The 20,838-nt window shown below is 46.6% G+C and overlaps 1 protein-coding gene across 11 annotated transcripts in view; it reads left to right on the forward strand.

Moving 5' to 3' along the window:
* The window catches only part of LOC140396152 (contactin-1-like), a 1,065,645-nt gene that overhangs the window by 585,293 nt on the left and 459,514 nt on the right, over window positions 1-20,838 (forward strand). For all 11 annotated transcript variants that reach the window (XM_072484363.1, XM_072484362.1, XM_072484364.1 and 8 more), the window contains one exon: window positions 7,193-7,313. In XM_072484363.1, the coding sequence (XP_072340464.1) occupies window positions 7,193-7,313 (121 nt within the window). The remainder of the gene's footprint in view (window positions 1-7,192; window positions 7,314-20,838) is intronic.

The raw sequence follows: 20,838 nt of genomic DNA on the forward strand, positions 1-20,838 counted from the left end.
TCCAGACTTCTGATTTCATAGTCCTGACCCTTAAACACCATGCTCTTTCAAAACATGGTAGCACAGTGGTTAACACTGTTGTTTCACAGTGCCGGTGTCCCAGGTTCGATTCCCAGCTTGGGTCACTGTCTGTGCGGAGTGGAGTATGCATGTTCTCCCCGCGTCTGCGTGGGTTTCCTCCGGGTGCTCCGGTTTCCTCCCACAGTCCAAAGACGCGCTGTTAGGTAATTTGGACATTCTGAATTCTCCCTCAGTGTACACATACAGGAAGCGGAGTGTGGCTACTCGGGGCTTTTCACAGTAACTGCATTGCAGTGTTAATGTAAACCCACTTGTGACATTAATAAACACGCAGGCACAGGGGAGAAGGTCCAGACTCCGCACAGACAGTGACCCAAGTCGGGAATCGAACCTGGGACCCTGGCGCTGTGTGACTCGTTGGTGTATGGATTATGGAAGGATTGATTGGGGTTTGTTCATTCTCTGAGTTGTACCTACAGGTTTTATCAATCACAGGTTCCAGTCTCTCTATCTATACTACAGAGATTTGTGTAGAAGATAACCAAGTTGCTAGCAGCTTTGCACCAAGAGAGCAAAGTTTCGGGATCATGGCTCTAGTCAGTCACTTACCTCCCCCCATGGCATGCTTCTGTATATCACTCTTTTAGCAATTCTTCGCCATTGCCTGAACACAATTGGTCTTTCCAGTTACAGGCTCATGCCATATTAAGCTTTCTTTCGCCAAACAACTTTGACACGAACAAGGCCAATCGGTTAAAAGAGTCTAAACGTGTTCAATGCTTTTTGTCTGCTCATCGAAGTTACTCAAATCCGACACATTTGGAAGTTTTATTTGAAACTGGAGAAGCATTGTGTGAGCTGATGGGCTGACACAAGTTAGCTCTCAAGCATACTTTCAGTGAAATTCCTAGAATGGTAAAACCAAACTTAATGGCTCAAGAGGGAGTCGTTGCGAATGACATTGGGGAATTTGATGCAGCTCGCTGTTTACAAATCGGTTCAGAGCTGACTTTTCATGAGTTACGTTGTGAGCACTTGTGACAGTGGACAATATTGTAGTTAGATCAGTGCGCCCTGCGTTGTCCGCAGTCCCATTATCCGCCTTGCTAATTCTCCTTGACGTATTGTCTGAATAAATCCTTCTGGCAGACATCCTGTGGAATGGGAAGAAGCTTAAAGACAGAGGTGACCGTCTCTTCAAGTATTATTGTAAACGGACACCAGGCACTGCACAGTAGTCTGTACAGATCATGGGAACAAGTTGCTCCAGTTTCTGCGGCCTGTTATAAATCTTGAATTGGAACAGGTTGTCGCTGAAAAGCTTTAAACCCTCAACTTCTATTTTTAATTTGCTCCGGCACCTGTGGAGTGGAAAGCAACTGTCAATGGGCGAACACTCTTTTCGGAATTTCATTCCAGTGACTTGTGCTAATTCCATCAAGCACTGATGTAGAATGGGAATTCTTTCACATTGGTGCGGCTGGCCAGAATTACTGGCGTTCCAGCATTGGGCTGGAATTCCCTGACTTTTAACGGAAGCTAGAAATATCCGGGGCAGGATTCTCCAGTCTCCCAGTCCTGTTTTCCTTGGCTGCGTGCTGTTTGCTGGTGGTGGGATTCTATCCACCTGCCGCTTGTAAATGGGCGGCACAGTGGTTAGCGCTGGTGCCTCACAGCGCCAAGAATCCCGGTTCAATTCTGCCCTTTGGTGACTGTCTGAGTGGTGTTTGCACCTTCTCCCCGTATCTGCTTGGGTTTCCTCCAGGTGCTCCGGTTTCATCCCACAGTCCAAAGATGTGCAGGTTAGGTGGATTAGAAGTGGCACGGTGGTGCAGTGGTTAGCACTGCTGCCTCACGGCACCAAGAACCCAGGTTAGATCCCAGCCCCGGGTCACTGCCCATGTAGAGTTCTCCCCATCTCTGCGTGAGCCTCACCCCCAAAATGTGCAGGGTATGTGGACTGGCCACGCTAAATTGCCTCTTAATTGGAATTTTTTTTTTTTAAAGGTTAGGTGGATTGGCCATATGAATTGCCCCTTCAGTATCTAAAGATGTGTAGGAGAGGTGGGATTATAGGGATGGGGGTGTGTGAGTGGGGAGTGGGCCTAGATAGAGTGCTCTTTCAGAGGGTTGGTGCAGACTCGAAGGGCTGAATGGCCTCCTGCGCTGTAGGAATTCTATGGCTCCCATTGAAACCACTCCAAGCTGCCAGGAAACCCGTTATCATAGATATCTCAGAATTTACAGTGCAGAAGGAGGCCATTCGGCCCATCGAGTCTGCACCGGCTCTTGGAAAGAGCACCCTACCCAAGGTCAACACCTCCACCCTATCCCCATTACCCAGTAACCCCACCCAACGCTAAGGACAATTTTTGGACACTAAGGGCAATTTATCATGGCCAATCCACCTAACCCGCTCATCTTTGGACCGTTGGCGGGTGTGCGCTGCCAGCGGGAAAAGTGAATCCTGACGACTGGAGAATTCCGGCCCTGATGTTTCGATAGATGGCTAGAGTTCTTTGACTTTTTAAAATTCTAGCTAGGGTTGCTTGGAATTCTGGCTAAAAGTAAAAATGTTCCGATATTTTGATGGGAGCTCAGGTTCGCCAACATTTTGACCACTGGTGAATTTCTGTGATGTTTTGCCGCCATGGGGGAGTTTTCTGCTTTCCACAGCTGTCGGAATTCCTTGCGGATTTTCTGGGAGCAGTAAATTATTGACGTTTTGCTAGTTGGTCGGAAAGACCTGTCAGTTTAACTGTGAACGAGAATCCCCTGACTTTTAGACAGTGGCCTGCAATTTGCAGGCATTTGATTCCTGGCTGGAATTCCTAGCCATTTTAAACTGGTCATTCATCACCCCAAATGTTTCAACATTTTCTGAAGGTAGAACAAGTGTAGGTAGGTGAACTCTTACCCTGGCTCCCCAGCCCCGCCTCCCCTCCCACCATACTCAAAAGGTCTGACCTGAACCTGTCCACTTGGATAAAATGGTCACGGCTCACAGCTCCGTGTTCCTGATTATTCTTTGAACAGCTGATTGTCTCACTGATAACTTACGAATATTAGTACCCAGCTTCCTTAGTGTTGAATCAATACTTACAAACTCTGTTCCTGTAGTGGGTAGCACTGTTGCTTCACAGCTCCAGGGTCCCAGGTTCGATTCCCGGCTTGGGTCACTGAAACCCACGCAGACACGGGGAGAACGTGCAGACTCCGCACTGAGTCTGCACGTTCTCCCCGTGTCTGCGTGGGTTCCTCCAGGTGCTTCCTTCTACATGTCCCAAAAGACATGCTCCTTAGGTAATTTAGACATTCTGAATTCTCCCTCAGTGTACCCGAACAGGTGCCGTAGTGTGGCGACTGGGGGATTTTCACAGTAACTTCATTGCAGTGTGAATGTAAGCCTCCTTGTGACACTAATGAAGATTATTATTATGTACGGATGATCAATTCTGACCCCAGTTGCCTTGCGAGTCGCTGTCCCTATCCCTAAACATGCACTTCTTAAAAGTTGCATCCAGTGGCATTGGTTGCTGCAAATTCCTCCCGCTTTTGATGAAAACCCCTTTATATCTTGCAGCGATCCCATATCCTGGATTTGTGATTAGCCCATTAAAAATGAATGTGTTTCGGTGGGGACAATTCTGGCTTGCCAATTCACTCCAATGAAACAGTTTTGGGGATTAGCATTTCCAAGGAATATTGGTGTTATCCCCCCCTTGCTTACCCCACCCCCTCACCCCACCCATACATCCCAGACCCACAGTTCCTTAGCTTTACAGTTCTACACTTAGGCCAAAGTTAACTTTTTTGGTAGATTTGTATCATTGTGTGGTTTGATTGCCTCTGCCATCTCTTGACAAATATATTCAAGAAATCACTTTGTTCGTCGGGATCCTCCGTTCCAGAGATGAAGTGTTGAGGCCAGGGCAGGATTCGTGGAGTTCCACGACAGCAAAGCTGGCGCCGCACCTGGACCGATTAAGCGACTGTGGAAGGACTGGCACCGGCAGTGCCCCCCCCCCTCCTCGGCTGCCCCCCCCACTCCTCATCTGCCCACTCCCCCTCCTCGGCCACCCCCCTCCCCCTCCTCGCCCCCCCCTCCCCCGTTAGCCACCCCCCCCCTCCTCGGCTGACCTCCCTCCTCGGCCGCCCCCTCCCCCTCCTCAGCTGCCCTCTCCCCCTCCTCGGCCGCCCCCTTCCCCCTCCTCGCCCCCCCCTCCCTCAGCCACCGCCCCCTCCTCAGCTGCCCTCTCCCCCTCCTCAGCCGCACCCCCTCCCCCTCCTCACTCTCCCCCTCCCTCGGCCGCCATCTCCCCCCCCTCCTCGGCCGCCCCCCCTCCTCGGCCACGCCCCCCTCCCCCAACAGCTCGCCTTTCAGGACTTATGCGAGGAAACCGGAGCACCCGGAGGAAACCCACGCAGGCACAGGGAGAACGTGCAGATTCCGCACAGACAGTGACCCAGCGGGGAATCGAAGCTGGGACCCTGGCGCTGTGTGACTACTTGGTGTATGGATTATGGAAGGACTGGTTGGGGTTTGTTCGTTCTCTGAGCTGTATCTGCGGGTTTTATTAATCACAGGTTCCAGTCTCTCTATCTATATTACAGAGATTCACATCACTGAACTCCCATTTAATGCTAAGGAACCACTGTAAAATATGACAGAAATCTATCAGCAATCAGAATATTAGGGAATTTGACCTCCCATCAAAAGCTGGGAATTTTGCCAAAATCTACAGTATCAGGGTGTTCTGGCCTTCTATCAAATAATTTGGTATTTCTAGTTCCTGTTAAAGTGTCAGGCAAATTCAGGCCAGCCATTAAAATGTCAACGAATTCCCATTTATTGTCAAAATTATTACCACAAGCAGTTGGAATGACATTTTGATTGTCAATTGATTGCTTTTTACTTAATTGGTGATGGAGTAAATTAAAAATTTAATTCAGAGAATCTCACCATTTCCCCTTGGCATCCAATGGCATTAACATCACTGAAAGGTCTATTGTCAACATCCTGGAGGTTACCATTGACCAGAAACAAAACTGGACTAGCCATATAAATACTGTGGTTGCAGCAACTGGTCAGAGGCTGGTAGATTTGTGGCAAGTAACTCACCTCCTTACTCCCCAAAGCCGTCTGCAAGGTACAAGTCAGGAGTACGATGGAATACTCCCCACTTGCCTGGGTGAGTGCAGTTCCAACAACACTCAAGAAGCTCAACACCATCCAGGAAAAAGTAGCCCAGTTGCAGCCACGTGTACCATCCACAAGATGGACTGCGGCAACTCACCAAGGCTCCCTGGGCAGCACCTTCTGAACTCACGACCACTACCATCTGTAATGATATGAATATAGTCAGGTTAGTGAAGGGTTAATAATTACATCTCTGTGTAAATCAAACACTAGAGGTCATTACTACTTCTCTGTATTTAAGACTCTCAAGGAATTCTGGGAATAGTATAAGGAGAAGCATGGTGAAAGTACAAGAAGACGCTTAGAGTAGATAGAGATAGCACGAGGTTAGATCATAGTCTAGTTAGTGACTAGATATAATAATGAGTGCTGTAAGACAGATTCAATATCATTTAATTATTAGCTGTAGCTCAGTAGAGTCTTCGAACTTCCATGTAATTAGTAGTGTAATAATAAACTAGTTTTGTTTCAATCTTTTGATTGGTATATTCTTTGTCAACATTACATCGGGTCATTCTGGAAGAAAGGACAAAGAATACAACATATTACCAATCATGGTGATATAGCACCATCTAGGCGGACAGATACCTGCGAACACAATCACTTATAGGCTCCCCTCTGAGCTATTCATCATTCTGACTTGGAAATATATTGTCTTTCCTTCACTGTCTCTGGGCCAAAATCCTGTAACTAACAGCATTGTGGGTGCACCTACACCACATGGTCTGCACCAGTTCAAGAAGGCAGTTCACTACCACCTTCTTGAGGACAATTAATTCTGGGCAAAACATAGTAACCTAGCCAGCAACACAACCATCCTGTAATTACTACCTTGATGGTAGTAATTTTAACTTTTGCTGATAGATCGCTTTATACTATTCCAACACTCTCGGCTAGTGCACGGTCAATTCCAGCCCCACATACCCGGAATCCCAACACAAGTGAATTAACCAACAATTCATGTAAAGTTTGCAGAATCTATCCCCACAACTCAACCCTATCCCCGTAAACACAGCTAACCGTTTTTGGACACTAAGAGCAATTTAGCATGGCCAATCCACTTAACCTGCACAGCTTTGGACTTGTGGGAGGAAACCGGAGCACCCGGAGGAAACCCACGCACACACGGGGAGACCGTGCAGGCTCCGCACAGGCAGTGACCCAAGCTGGGAATCGAACCTGGGACCCTGGAGCTGTGAAACAACCGTACTAACCACTGTGCTACCATGCTGCCCAAAAGAGTCAAAAAGAGTTTGGATGAAGAAGGACTTTCAGTTTATTGTTACACCTTGCTAGACCAGCGGTCCGACCGCCCTCGCTGATGCCAAGCACATTTGCTATTAATTAGCAGACATCTGCCAATTTTTACATCCATACCTTTTCTCCAGTGAACTGCTGTGCACTTGACTTATAAAAGCCCTCTTTCATCATACCTGGGAAATACCACCAGGCAAAGCCATGTTGATTGATAACTACACAATTGTACATTTGTTATGCTTCGTTAGTTTGAAAGGAAATGGAAATGATTCTGATGAGCACTGAAGTCCAGGCCTTTCTGTACACATACTATTGGGGCGCTCGGTAAGGATTAGCATTAATGTGTGGTTGCATTTATAATTCGGCAATATGTTTTATTACTTTGAGCTGTGCTGCCTATCTCCTGTCCCAAGTCGTGCATCAGGTTTCTTTTGTAAAAGGTGACCCATATGAATGTCTTCAGAATAAATGCCTATTGTTTCGTCACTGTGGGCCCCAGAACCAGGTGCATTCCAGCTTGACTTGAAGACACTCACCAGGTTTCTCCTTAAAATGCCACTTTCACCCAATCTTGCACTTCGTCTGTCAGCATCTATTACGCACCCTGGTGCACACGATGATAAACAGATCCCCGCAATGAATCCCAGCAGGGGAACGGCGGACCAAATGTCCCGAGGAGCTAAACAGTTTTGTATTGCTTGTGCTTTTCCACAGACTGGAGACGGTGGAGAATTGTTCTTCAAAAACGCCCAGCTGAGGCACACGGGCAAATACACCTGCACTGCCCAGACCATCGTCGACAGCACATCCGCCTCCGCAGACCTGATTGTCAGAGGTAGGAACACATTGACGGCTTTCTGAAGGAGTGCTGAAACAATGAGCAAGACAGGAGTGCAAAGGAATCCATTTTATTCATTGAATTTTTTTTTAAAAAGAGGGAATACGTTGACTTAATTCGAAGCTGGTATATTGGGGCGGATTTTGAAACATTTATACCAATAGAAACGAGTTGCCACGAGCGTAGTTTTAAAAATGGATTCCTGTAAATATTCTTAATTCTTCTGCTGTGATGTATCATTTGTTGAGGTTACTGCATGTTTTGTTTTGATGATATTTCACTATCACCCAAGCAAACAGTGAAAGGAAAACCATGATGCCAGCACCGCGCCCCCCAGCAGCTGATCTAAAGACCCTATTCTATGATCCCAGTGGACTACTCTCTGACCCTAACAGTTGATCCCAAGATCCTACACCAGTATGGCACCCAAAACAGGTCCCATCACCGCTAGTGCTGCACTGCCTTGACTAACTTGATTGTCATAATTAATCCTCCCTGATTGCTGCCTCAGATTAATTCTGCTGATCTTTAAAACAGCAGTTGAATGTGGAGCTGCAGCATTATTGCAAATACAGTTGTGAGAAGTGGTTTGCTTTCCGGTAATTGTTACCATTGCTGTGCGACTGTACAATTGGTTTTATTGCTGTATGAGAAACAGTTGCTGAAAGTTTTGTAATGTGTGTTTGGCTCAATCCATGATCAAACCTTTATGATAGATGCCAGCTTGAGGCATGAATCTAAACAGGTTGGGCTGGACTTTCATCCCAGAGGCGGATATCAGGGGTGGAATTCTCCGCAATCGGCGCGATGTCCGGCGACCGGCGCCAAAAACGGCGCGAATCAGTCCGGCATCGCGCCGCCCCAAAGGTGCAGAATTCTCCACATCTTGAGGGGCAGAGCCCTAACCTTGAGGGGCTAGGCCTGCGCCTGACTGATTTCCGCCCCGCCAGCTGGCGGGAAAGGCCTTTGGTGCCCCGCCAGCTGGCGCGAAACTGACTTTGCCGGGCGGCGCATGCGCGGGAGCGTCAGCGGCCGCTCACGGCATCCCCGCGCATGCGCAGTGGAGGGGGTCTCTTCCGCCTCTGCCATGGTGGAGACCATGGCGAAGGCGGAGGGAAAAGAGTGCCCCCACGGCACAGGCCCGCCCGCGGATTGGTGGGCCCCGATCGCGGGCCAGGTCACCGTGGGGGCACCCCCCGGAGCCAGATCGCCCCGCGCCCCCCCAGGACCCCAGAGCCCGCCCGCGCCGCCTTGCCCCGCCGGTATGGTAGGTGGTTTGATTCTCACCGGCGGGACAGGCATTCCAGCAGTGGGACTGCGGCTCATCGCCGCCGGAGAATTGCCGGGGGGTGGGCGCGTCAATCGGCGTGGCACGATTCCCACCCCCGCCGAATATCTGGTGCCGGAGAATTCGGCAACCAGCGGGGGCGGGATTCACGCCAGCCCCCGGCGATTCTCCGACCCGGCGGTGGGTCGGAGAATCCCACCCTAGGTGTCAGGAGATTTCCTTGCTCAGCGTGCCAAACCTGGAAGGAAGTTCCTGCAAAAGCGGGATTTTTCTTCCAGTGTGTGGGAGTGGGGCGGGTGGGGTATGGACAGCAGCAAAGTGGATTCGGGCCCACCATTCCCAGCTCAGTTTGGGACAGCCACTGGAGCTCCTGGGTGTGGAGATGGTCTGTTTAAAAGGCACATCTTGGTGCTCTAGCACTTTGCCCCAGTTAAAATAAGAAGAATAGAACAGAAAAAAGCCCTCAACCCATCCTCCCTCCAACATATTCCCTGTGCCCACTCATACCCACTTACAACCAATGGCCTTCATGCGCACCCCCCCATAATAATCCAAGTTTCTCCACCAACCCCCAATGGCCACTTGTACCTTCCATCTATGGCCCTCCACCCGCCCCCGCTGGCCATTCATACTCTTCCAGCCACGGGCAGCATGGTGGCGCAGTGGGTTAGCACTGCGGCCTCATGGCGCCAGGGTCCCAGGTTCGATCCCAGCTCTGGGTCACTGTCCATGTGGAGTTTGCACATTCTCCCCGTGTTTGCGTGGCTTTCACCCCCCACAACCCGAAGATGTGCAGGGTAAGTGGATTGGCCATGCTAAATTGCCCCTTAATCGGGAAAAATGAATTGGGTACTCTAAATTAAAAAATATATATACACTTCCTGCTACACTATTTCCCTCCATCCACTCCAAATGATCATTCATTGCCTTCTGTACCAACCTATGATCCTACACCCTGCTCAAATGGCTATTCAAACCCTTTATTCCAACCTATGCCCCTTCACCCATACCAGTGGCTATTCATTCCCTTCATGCCAAATGCCACCCACACAACCTCAATGATATCCATGCCAACGTGTGCCCCTTTACACGCTCTCCGTGGACTCCAAATGGAAAGCACTTGATTCCTCTTTATCTTGTGGAAATACACATTGAATAATTGAGAATTAAATCTAAGAGAAAATGTTGTCAATTGAAGAATATTTTACCTTGGGGCCCTGCTGTTTCAACAGGCTAATTAATGGATGACTAGGCCCTCAGCCAAGAATACTTAATGAGGTGTACTGATAAACAGATTTCTCTCAAGTCTATTTTTCAATTTCTAGTGATACTTTAAAGGGCTGGATGAATGACACTTTCATAGGGCTGTAATAAACAGAGTTTTTAAAATTAAGAATTAATAAATGTTTCAAATATTTTTTCACATATGACATTACTATATGGCTCATTGGTTCTATGCAGAGTGTGTACTGGATAAATGGGCATTGAAGAACCACAGGTTGGCATGAAGATTATGAGGGGCCATTGTGTTGGGTGCAGTGGCATAGGTGGGCATGTAGGGTATGAACAGTCATGTGGGTGGAGGGGCGTGTGTTGGCATGTAGGATATGGCTGGCATTGGGGGTGGGTGGAAATGCATGGGTAAAACCTTTAGAACTTAAGGTTCCCTCATCCAGGCTATGTTTCAACCTCTGAGAGGCTGTGAACCACAACCCATTGAAAAGTTGGAGCGACTCCACGTAAATCACAGGGGCCTATCCCTGTAATGGAGCCAGCCAGGTCGGGAATGCAGGATGCGGGCTCAAGACACACACAAGCCCACACCCTTGTCCTGTGCTGATGAAAATTGGGCGGGGGTGGGTCCTGAGAACAGGCCTGGGAGTCCGGAATTAGGTCCCATCTCACATATTTAAAGGTCCAACCTCTGCAAAAATCCATCCCAGTGTACTCAACTGATATTTCAGGTGTATTTCTGACAGAAATTGTGAATATTCTGGTCATTATTCCGCTCAAAGCTGCACTGCCATTTGGTTTAAAAACTGAATTAACCCTTAAACCTCTGGCATACTCCTTAGTCTCTGAATTGGGTCAAACGATGTGGGATTGAAGTAAACGCAAATATTACATTGATAAACAGGGCTTGGTTCACCTCTGCTCACCTAGTTGTCCATTTACTGCTCTATTCAGGTTGGTTTTTTTTAACGCAATTTCAAATTCACTTTGTTTCTAAAAAGTTCAAAATGCCTAATTAAATGTTTCTCTCCTATTGTGTTTATTTGGTAATATAAGACTTTCATTGGCTGAGTACCGGGTTTTGAAGCTTTGATTGTAATGAGTGCCATTATTGCAACACCGAGGTGGGAATGCCAATCACTCAAATGGGAATTGTCTCCCAGTCACAGAGAATCGGACACAGACGAGTGCAGTCAAAGGCATTCTCAACAAGCAGGCTGTGCCTGGCTGCATGAAGTCTGTTTCATTGCTGTGAGAGTTAAGATATCAAAATTATGTTTATTTAAACACCCGTTTGTTGGCGAGGCCTTTGGAGTATTGCATCTCATCAGTCCTGTGAAAATTCAGTGGATGGCTAAGATGGGGCGGCACGGCGGCATTGTGGTTAGCACTGCTGCCTCACAGCCCAAGGAACCCGGGTTCAATCCTGACATTAGGTGACTGTCTGGGTGGCATTTACACATTCTCCCTCCGTGTCTGCGTGGGTTTCCTCCAGGTGCTCTGGTTTCCTCACAAAGATGTGGCGGTTAGGTGGATTGGCCGTGCTAAATTGCCCCTTAGTGTCCAAAGGTTAGATAGGGTTACGGGAATAGGGATGGGGATTGGGCCTAGGTAGGGTGCACTTTCGAAGGGTCAGTGCCGACTCGAGGGGCTGAATGGTCGCCTCTTGCACTGTAGGGATTCTGTGATTTGATGTCACAAAGACGATGTCACAAAGATTTATTTCCATTATTTTAGAGGAGAAGCAAAGGTCAGCTTTCTTTAAATAATGAGTATGACAATGAGGGCATCCATTTCAATTGTGTGTTTTCTTTGTATATATGACAGGAATCCTGTAGATTACAACAGTGACATTGGAATGTTGTCTATGGATGTTTATTACCCTACATGCAATGTGACCTCCCTCTTAAATGACACATAGGTTGGACTCCAGATGGCAAGTGGTTGAATCTGCCTGTTTATAATATCCATGAGGATACCACATTATCAATGCTTTGGAAAAGGGAGGATGTACCAAAGGTTCAAAATGGAGTTTTATCAGTTGGGCTCATGAACCTTGGTGAAAACTGATAAAGTTCACTTTTACTCCATTGCTGAAGAAAGCACGATGCAACCTTCTATCCATCAAACTCTTCATTTATGAAGTATTTTTGTGCAAATTCTCAGAGTCCTGCATTACAGTTTCGATGCTGTTGTACGCTGTTACCTCACACAACTGGAGTGGCTGATAAGCAATGCAATATATGCAATGTAATGGCACCCAAACTACCAAACACCATCTTGCATCTTCTGTAAGGCCACCCTGGGGAAACTAATCGTCTTCTCTCTGTTGAATTTAGTTTTTTTCATTGATGTGAGGGGAAAATTCGTAAAGGCCAACAATAATGAAAACCCATGGTCAGATCCAAGATGGCAGTCCTGACTGGTGCCATTGGCAGCAACTGTTCAACTTTGTCATCCCTAACATCCAGTTACATGTGGGTTACAAAGAGGGATTGGTGCTTCCAAAAGCACTCGCATCTGGTTTCCCCCTTTAACTGTGTTCTTTGTCATTGGAGGCAATTCTGTAAACAAAGAAAGATGCTTTGTTGGCTTTGTACCAGATGCAACATAGCAGCTAACTGTGAGAAAGCTACTGTTCAAATAAGAAAATTAACACTTTTTTGAGCATGTTAACAGATCCAAAGTTTGACATAAATAACAGATGGGTAATATGAGGAGAATGTAACTGAACTAGGAGTTTGTTGGTAACTACAGGACCACTCCATAAACGATAGCTCAACATTTTGCTACATATTTGTTTGGTGGTATAGAACTTGAGTATTGCTTTAAATAAATATATTTTGTTGAAGCTTTTCATCTTGTACTCATCAGGGTAATCACAAGAATAAATTGTCACGAGATACAATAACTTTATCCTTTATGGAAGCAACACATGTCAATTCCTGGAAACAGAAAACCAGTCAGCTGGATTAAACCCGCTCAGATCTTTGATCTGCAAGCCATTTATTCATTTCTCTTTGATATTGATTTTACGAGGCTGTGATTGACAACTTCCACACACGCCAGGCTGTCAGTATTGTTCCATTCATCTCCCGTCATGGTTGAAGTGGTCAGCTGTGAAACTAACTGCAATTTTTATAAACATCAGGCTTTAATTGACAGCTCCTGGACCACTTCAAAGAGTGTTGCCCACTTTCTCTTAGTTTCACTGCTGATTACTTCAGAATCACTCAAGCGTGAAGGGAGATGAATGGAGCAATGCTGACAGAAGTGTGTGGAAGCTGTCAATCACAGAATAATAAAATCAATATCACAGAAAAATGAATGAATGGCTTGTAGGTCAAAGATCTGAGGGGGTTTAAACCCAGCTGACTGTTTCTTTCCAGGAATTGACAGGTTCTACTTCCAGTGCCCAAGCCAGCAGGCGTATTGTAAGGTATTGTAATGATTATTTTTCACTGTCTCTGTCTGGACTGCTCTCTAGCTTCCAGACAGGGGTCTCTGTTCTGTGGGGTCTCTGGGGGTCTCTTTATTTAGGGGGTCTCTGGGGGAGGGGGGGGGGGAAGAGAGAATCTGAGCAACAGGTGAAGCTAGCACTTTCATGCTGCTACAATGTAGTAGCAACATAAATGGTATTCACCCCTGACAGGATGTTGCCATCGAGCCATAAAATGTGTGATGACAGGTATGTAGGCCGTTGATCTCAAAGACTGGCAGATCATATCAAGCAGCATGTCCAAGCTGCTGTTCGCAATGGGTAAGGTACGGACTGTACCCAACCAGCCCATGCTTGCAAAACTCAAAACACAATGTTCAAATCCTCAGTATGCTGAGAATTATACGGACAGCCAATTTAAGATTGTCTGTTGGGCTCGCAGTGTTGTGCATGTCCCTGTATTGGAAGCTTCCTATACTAATACACGGGTCCTGTTCTTTGCAGATAGAAAGAACACATACACATACTGCGAAACAAAATAAGTGATAGCCATCCACTGGTTCATTCTTCAAGGCAATGCCTTAATCAATCAGAGTCAAGCTGCCTGGTTTAATATTTCAAACAGTGCTTGACAATTAACTGTCAGTCACCATTAACTGGTGCTTTCTCCATGGCAACACCTCTGCCAATCAGCACTCTATTCTCATTTATTTTAATGTTGCTGTTTCACCTGACATTGGTATTCTTGTGATTGTCCTGATGAGTGCACGATGAAAAGCTTTGACAAAATGTCTTTTTTGTTTGATGTAAATTTAATGTTGATGGTAAAACAAAGATGTTTTTTTAACCAAGTAACTGGGTTGTTTTTGTGAATAGTTTCACCAAGGAGCAAGTCAGGTTGATGTAGCAGGTCCCATCTCATTGAACAAGGTCACATCTGTAACTTGTAGGAATGAGAAATGAAGAGGTGCAGACTTCTGAGTTTGGGAGTTGATTTTGCGCCATTGCATTTAGTCTGGATCTGATATTCACAGCAGAGGCTGGGCACACATCTGGGATTTCAGTAGACAGAAGCAGAGTCTTCCCCTTGTGGGGGAGTCCAGGACCAGAGGACATAATCTCAGAGTAAGGGGCCATCCACTTAAGACAGAGATGGGGAGGAATTTCCTCTTTCAGAAGGTAGTGAATCTGTGGAATTCCTTATCGTAGAATGGGTAGTTAAGCATGTTCAAGGCTGGGATAGATTTTTAATCAATAAAGGAATTGAGGATTGTGGCGATAAGGCAGGAAAGCAGAGTTGAGGATTATCATATCAGATCAGCCATGATCTCAGTGAATGGCAGAGCAGATCCGATGGGCTGAATAGGCTACTTCTGATCATATGTCTTATGGTTTGGAACAAATTGGAAAGGAATTGCTTTGTGAATTGTCAAATGGAAACTTAAGTTTTTGCTTGGTTCCAGAGTTGAAAAAGAGAACGGTAGTTTGCAGATTTGGCTCCAGTTTTAACAGCAAATCTAATGAATGGAAGTGAGAGGGCAGCACGGTGGCACAGTGGTTAGCATTGCTGCCTACGGCGCTAAGGACCTGGGTTCGAATCCCGGCCTGGGTCACTGTCCGTGTGGAGTTTGCACGTTCTCCCCGTGTCTGCATGGGTTTCATCCCACAACCCAAAGATGTGCAGGTTAGGCGGATTGGCCACGCTAAATTGCCCCTTAATTGGAAAAAATAATTGGGTACTCTAAATTTGTTTTTTTTTTAATGAATGGAAGTGAGAGAATATTTCCTTCCCTGGGCATGCTTGTCCATCATCTCGGGTAATTTATGTTTTAGCTTGAACTGCAAGGAATAGTTTATCTTCAATTTAATTATTGCTGGTGATTGTCTACAATGATACAATCAGAAGAGAGAGGACAATGTAGAACATCTGGGTCAAAGTGTGAGGAACAGCAAGAGGGAAACTCAGAGGCAGTGTTAGGGAACTAGATTAGATACTTAATGAGTTAGAAAAACAGTACCTTGAGATACACCAAGGCAGCAAGACATGAAGACACAAGTTCAAGGTTGTAAAATGAATGTGGGATGTCCTGAGGTTTCTTTTTTCTTTTTGAAGAGCAAATTTCAGTCAAATGTCTTGAGACCTTGTTTTGTAAACAGCAGCAATGAGATTCCAGGAGGGTTGGTTGAGCCCCAAACACGGGATCCATTTAAAAAAACTGACATATGCTGGGGGAAGATGAGAAAGTAGGTTGAAGAGTGTTCTTCACCTTTGGGATTACACCTATATTTATGTGTCAAATGCATGCACTTCTAAATCATGAGGAATTCTTAAGGTATATAGGATAGAAAATATTAAAGATGGTGCTGTTGAATTTTTGGGTGGGGTTTTCTGGTTCCCCCAGTCGCCCGTTTCGTGGCAGCGTGCCATTCGCTGGTGGCGGGATTCCCTGTTCCCACTGAAGACACCGAAAGCCGCCGAGAAACCCACCAGCGGGGCTGCGCTGCCAGCGGAAATGGAGAATCTCCGTGGTCGGAGAATTCCTGCCTTGAGTTGCCAGCGAGGACTGGAGATTCCCAGCACCATCCAGGTTACGGGCCATGTTACAAATGCTACAGTCTTACAGTGGAGCAGGAGAAAGGAGGCTGGGGTTTAAACTGGTAAAAAAGTGAATTAAGGCCTGAAGTCCGGGTGTTCTTTATACCAAGAGCGATCAACACTTGAAATGGAGGCTAACATCTTGGGCCACTGAAAATCCAGATGTTGTATAGTCGTACAGGGTGTAAAGTTGACTGGTGATCTCGGAAGGGCTCAACCACATATATCATGCCTTGGTGACTTAGGGGCCTGTAAACTTTATGCCATAAAACAACACAGGTCTGTTGCTATATTGAAAAGGAACCTTCATCTTTAACTCGCAGGCCTAATTATCGTGGATATATTTTCCACTCCTTTTTCAGACCAGTTACGCTTTGCTTCTGTCCACAGGTTGTTGGGGTTTGGTTCCATAGTCCTCGGCTGCTCTCTGGTACCTGATCCAAATGTCCATTGTTATGAGTCTGGACAGTGAGTGCCCATGGGATATTCAACCCAATGAGGCATCACCACCAAGCTTACTGATTTCCTCAAGTCACATCCAGAGATTTATTCTTTCAGTGGAGATAGTTGGATGGCAATCAGGACGGGGAAGTCTGGCTGAATTTTCTTGAGCTTATCTGAGAGTGCTGAGGTCGAGTAGCACTACAACTTCCTCACATCAGTGAATGCAGCACAGACAGGGACATCCACTTCTTGTCTTAATTAATCGAGCCATTGCGGGGGGGGGGGGGCATCACGATGGCTTTTTAAAAATAAATGTGAAAATATGTAGTGCAAGCTGATACGTGGAACTCGGGAGGCCCCAGCTTAGATATCATATAGTTTACTGTAGGTTTGAAGAAATCCTTTCAAAGAGTTGCCGCACACCAGGTTTATTTTTACACTTCTGTGAAATGGCATGTGGCAAGTTGACTTTAGTGCCGAAAGGTGTCCAACCCCTGCTCTATTCCCATGAAGAGAAGCAAAGGTCAGAGGTCCTTGAAGGTCGCCCAGAAGCTGATTATTATTGTTAGTGCCCTGGCCATATCCTGGTAACCACTTGGGGAGAATAATTTGCAGTCACAAGCGAGCAGCCATTTCCTTTTGTAAACGCTGAACCAGCAGAAGGCCAAGCTCAGTTTCCCTTCTCCCGCTTTAATGATTTATCACTGAGAAACAGTCGAACAACAAGCGTTCGCAACTTCAACCGAAGAAAGTGGATTTGTGCGAGATTAAACATACACTTAAGAAGAATTTATACCAGCCAAAATTGAACATTTGCACAAAATTTAATTCGACGACACGATTATTGGGCATTGCACTGAAAGGAAATATATTTTTTGAACAAATAGAAAGATATTCCTTTCTACTTCCGTTGAAAGCCAGGAGCTTAGCTCATGCATTTTATAATGTGTTATTTTAACAGCAATGTGGAGAGGAGGGATTTGGGTCCAGACTAGTTACTTAAATCCATCTTCAACTGTTGTCCAATTGGAAATTATATTTTGCATTGTATAAAGTGGCAAAGTATACAGTAATAAACTTTATATTGTGCACAAGGGGCCCCTCAGTGGAGAAGTTAGTCAGTGCTCCTCCTCCTCAGTCTAACCAGTTAATTACAGCTTGTTGAGGGCTGCTAGGTGAGCAGATAATTACAGCGCCGGAATAGCAAGGAATGCAGGGTAGCAGTGAGCGAACATTTGACTTAGTCCTTAAACCTGGTTAGAATTTAGGGAGACGGGAAAGTCAGGAGCCCCACAAACACTTGGGTCCTGGGCAAAAGCTAGTAAGAGCAGAAGAAATCGTGATGGGCCATGACTGCAACAAATGAGGACAATATTTGTTACGAATTTTAAATGATATTCCCTTCGATGTCACCACTTTTTATTTCCCCCCCAGTGAGTGGCTAAGAGAGCCCTGGGCCTGTACTTTATCCCACTATTAAAGTTTTAATATTTACAATCAATTTTGGATTTATCAATCAGATTGCCCAGTCACACAAGAACACTGACTATACACTTAACCCGCAGAATCAAGGCATAATGTCTGGGTACTTGCATATGCATGTTCAGTGGCATTGGTGTCCATGCCAACTCTTCATTTGACCAGCAGAGTGCGCACTTTCACCAGACAAAAGGAGCAGGGAGACGGTTCTTCATTTCTCTTGTCCCGAGAACTTGCACCAACCTTAGAAGACTAATGAAAAATCCCAATATTAATGCCGGAATTATCAAAACGCTTTGTTCCGATTATTTTGCTGAAGTCCATAGTGATAGTATAGACAGAACACTATCACGTACAGCCCAGCAGTATACCCAATGTGTGGAATTATTCACTTAATTAATTCACTTTATTTGCATAATTTGGCATTATGAAATGGTGCAGTCTTAGATGCATTGTACACAACATTTGCATTGAATTAGTTATATTTGTAAATAAATACTTGCATTTATACAGTTCCCCATCTCCTCTAACCGAAGAACGGACAGCATGGTGGCACAGTGATCAGCACTGCTGCCTCACAGCACCAGGGACCCAGTTCAAAGATGTGCAGGTTAGGTGATGTTACAGGGATAGGCGGGGGAGTGAGCCTAGGTAGGGTGCTCTTTCAGAGGGTCGGTGCAGACCCGATGGGTGGAAGGGCCTCCTTCTGCACTGTCGGGATTCTATGTTCTAACTCAATGTTCTGCCAACTCTGCCCTCTTGCGCCACCTCAGTTTCCTTCACTCTATTGGTGGCGCCTATGCGCTGAGCTGACTAAGCCCTGAGCTCTCCAACCTAAACATCTTCGCCTGTCTACCATTCTCGTCTCAATAATGCACCTTAAAATCTCCTTCTGGCCAAACCTTTGGTCACCTGTCTTAATGACACCTGTGAAGTGCCTCGAAGTTTTCCTGCATTAATGTACTTATCAGTGCAAGTTGTTAAATTATCTGCAAGCGTTTCACACAATTAGTTCTGAATTGCAATGAAGGTTAGGTTGGTAAATGCGTAATGAGTGTACCATGGCTTTGATTGAAAAATAGATGAGATGTTTCCATGGCTAAATAGTGGCCTGCATCTTAGAACAGATCATTCATTTAAATAGAAACTTGAAATGATGCTGAAATAAGACTTTCCAGAGATTACTGAATACAGAGTCAGTTACCAGACGCATTAGTACACCTGAGGGTGGGAACGCAATTCGCCACAGGAAATAAAAGAGGGGAAGTGAGCATGGGAGCTGTCCGTGAGGATATGTATCCTCATCTCCTAACAGCCTCGAGGCACATCCACATGGTCTGTTCTCTGGGGATGGTGTGCAACTTGGGAGGACCTGGGAGTTAAATTATTTTAATACATGGAAGACAGATGCATTGTCTGCAATGTGTCACAAAATAGTTGTTTTTAATGTGTACTGCAATAAAACGCGCAGGATTTAAACTGACCACTTTGCGATGTAAGAGATTAGACACTGAATTCAAATCCAAACCAAGTTGAAGGGTTGGAGGTCCTCCCTTAATTGTCAAACAGCAAGGGCTGGATTCTCCGCCCCACGCGTCACATTTCTGCCCCGATGCACCGGCAGGCTTCTCCGTTATGCCGGCTGGTCAATGGGGTTTCCCATTGTGGGGCAGCGCCACGCTGTAGGGAAACCCCCCCCCCGGCTGTCGGCAAAACGGAAAATCCTGTCGGCAAGGAATCCCGCCCCATATCTGATCATCCTTAGTAAGCAATAAATGGCAAGAGCCTAGGGAAGTCATAGATCAGCAGGAAGTGGGAAAATGCGAGTGGAGCATAGGAGTACACCAATTAGCCCTTCAAACCTGCCAAGCAATTCAGTGAGATCACGGCATGCCATGGAGAACCGTAATGCCCGAGTCTTATTTGGTCATCTGATTCTGACCTCCGCCTTGACGATGGCCTCTCTCCGGGCCCACCAACCAGGTTCAGTGCCCGCTGCGGTGAGGGGTCACAGGTCCAGAGGTCCCCCTCCGGTCTTCTCCCACTCAAGGCGGTTGTGGGCCACCTTCTTCTGGTTTGGGGGTGGGGGGGGTCAGACGATGCACAGTGTGAGACACTCAGATGGGAAGCTGGTGGTCGTCGTGGCCAGGGCACCCGGCCATGGCGGGCAGTATGGATGCTGGCATGTGGTTCAGGGTGGGGAGCGAGCACACTGCCAGCGAGTGGGGTTCGGTTGCCCTCCGGGTAGGGGGGGTTACAGGTGTTTGTGACGGGGGTTGGTGCCGAGGCACGGTGCTGCCTACTCACCCTGGCCGCCCTGAGGAGGCCGCGCAGCTTTTCTCAGCACTGCTGCCTGATCCTTGCGGTGGGACCCATGGCGCTCATGGCCTCTGCTACCTGCACCCAGGCCCGATGTACAACAACGGGTGGCAGCCTCCTTCCCACCCCGGGGAACAGGGTGGCCCACCTTTATTGCATGGTGTCCAGTGGGGTCTCCAGCTCGGCGTCTACAAGCCGGAATGCCGTTCTTCGTGTTGCCACTCTGTTGGCTGGAATGAGTGTGCGTGGGGAGCGGAGTGCTGCTATGCAGTTTGTCAGTCTCTCGAGTGGCAATCCCAACCCCGGCAAATTGGACACCATTTTTAATTGGAATCGATCATGTTCCACGTGGCGTCGGTTCTAGCCCATTAACGGATCATGAATTGCTCCGGGACCGGTGGCAATTTAGATATCATAGAAGTCCACCGATTCCGTCCCGGCGTCAACACTTAATTTCTGAAACGGAAAATCCTGTTGACGATTTCTGGAAAGACCACGGATTTGTTGAGAATGCTGGATTTAACTTTAAAGAGCATTTATAGAGACCAGAAAAGAAACAGTGTATTTTACAGTAGAACAGTTATCATATATTTTTATACAGAATTATAGTGATTTAGTGTGTATTAGTGGGATTTGACTGCCTTTATCCATTATAGACTACATAGGGTAATTGGCTTGGAAAAGACAAAATGGGCTGCTCGATAGTTGCCAATTGACATCGGCC

Source organism: Scyliorhinus torazame, chromosome 19 (assembly GCF_047496885.1).
Source record: "Scyliorhinus torazame isolate Kashiwa2021f chromosome 19, sScyTor2.1, whole genome shotgun sequence".
NCBI lineage: Eukaryota > Metazoa > Chordata > Chondrichthyes > Carcharhiniformes > Scyliorhinidae > Scyliorhinus > Scyliorhinus torazame.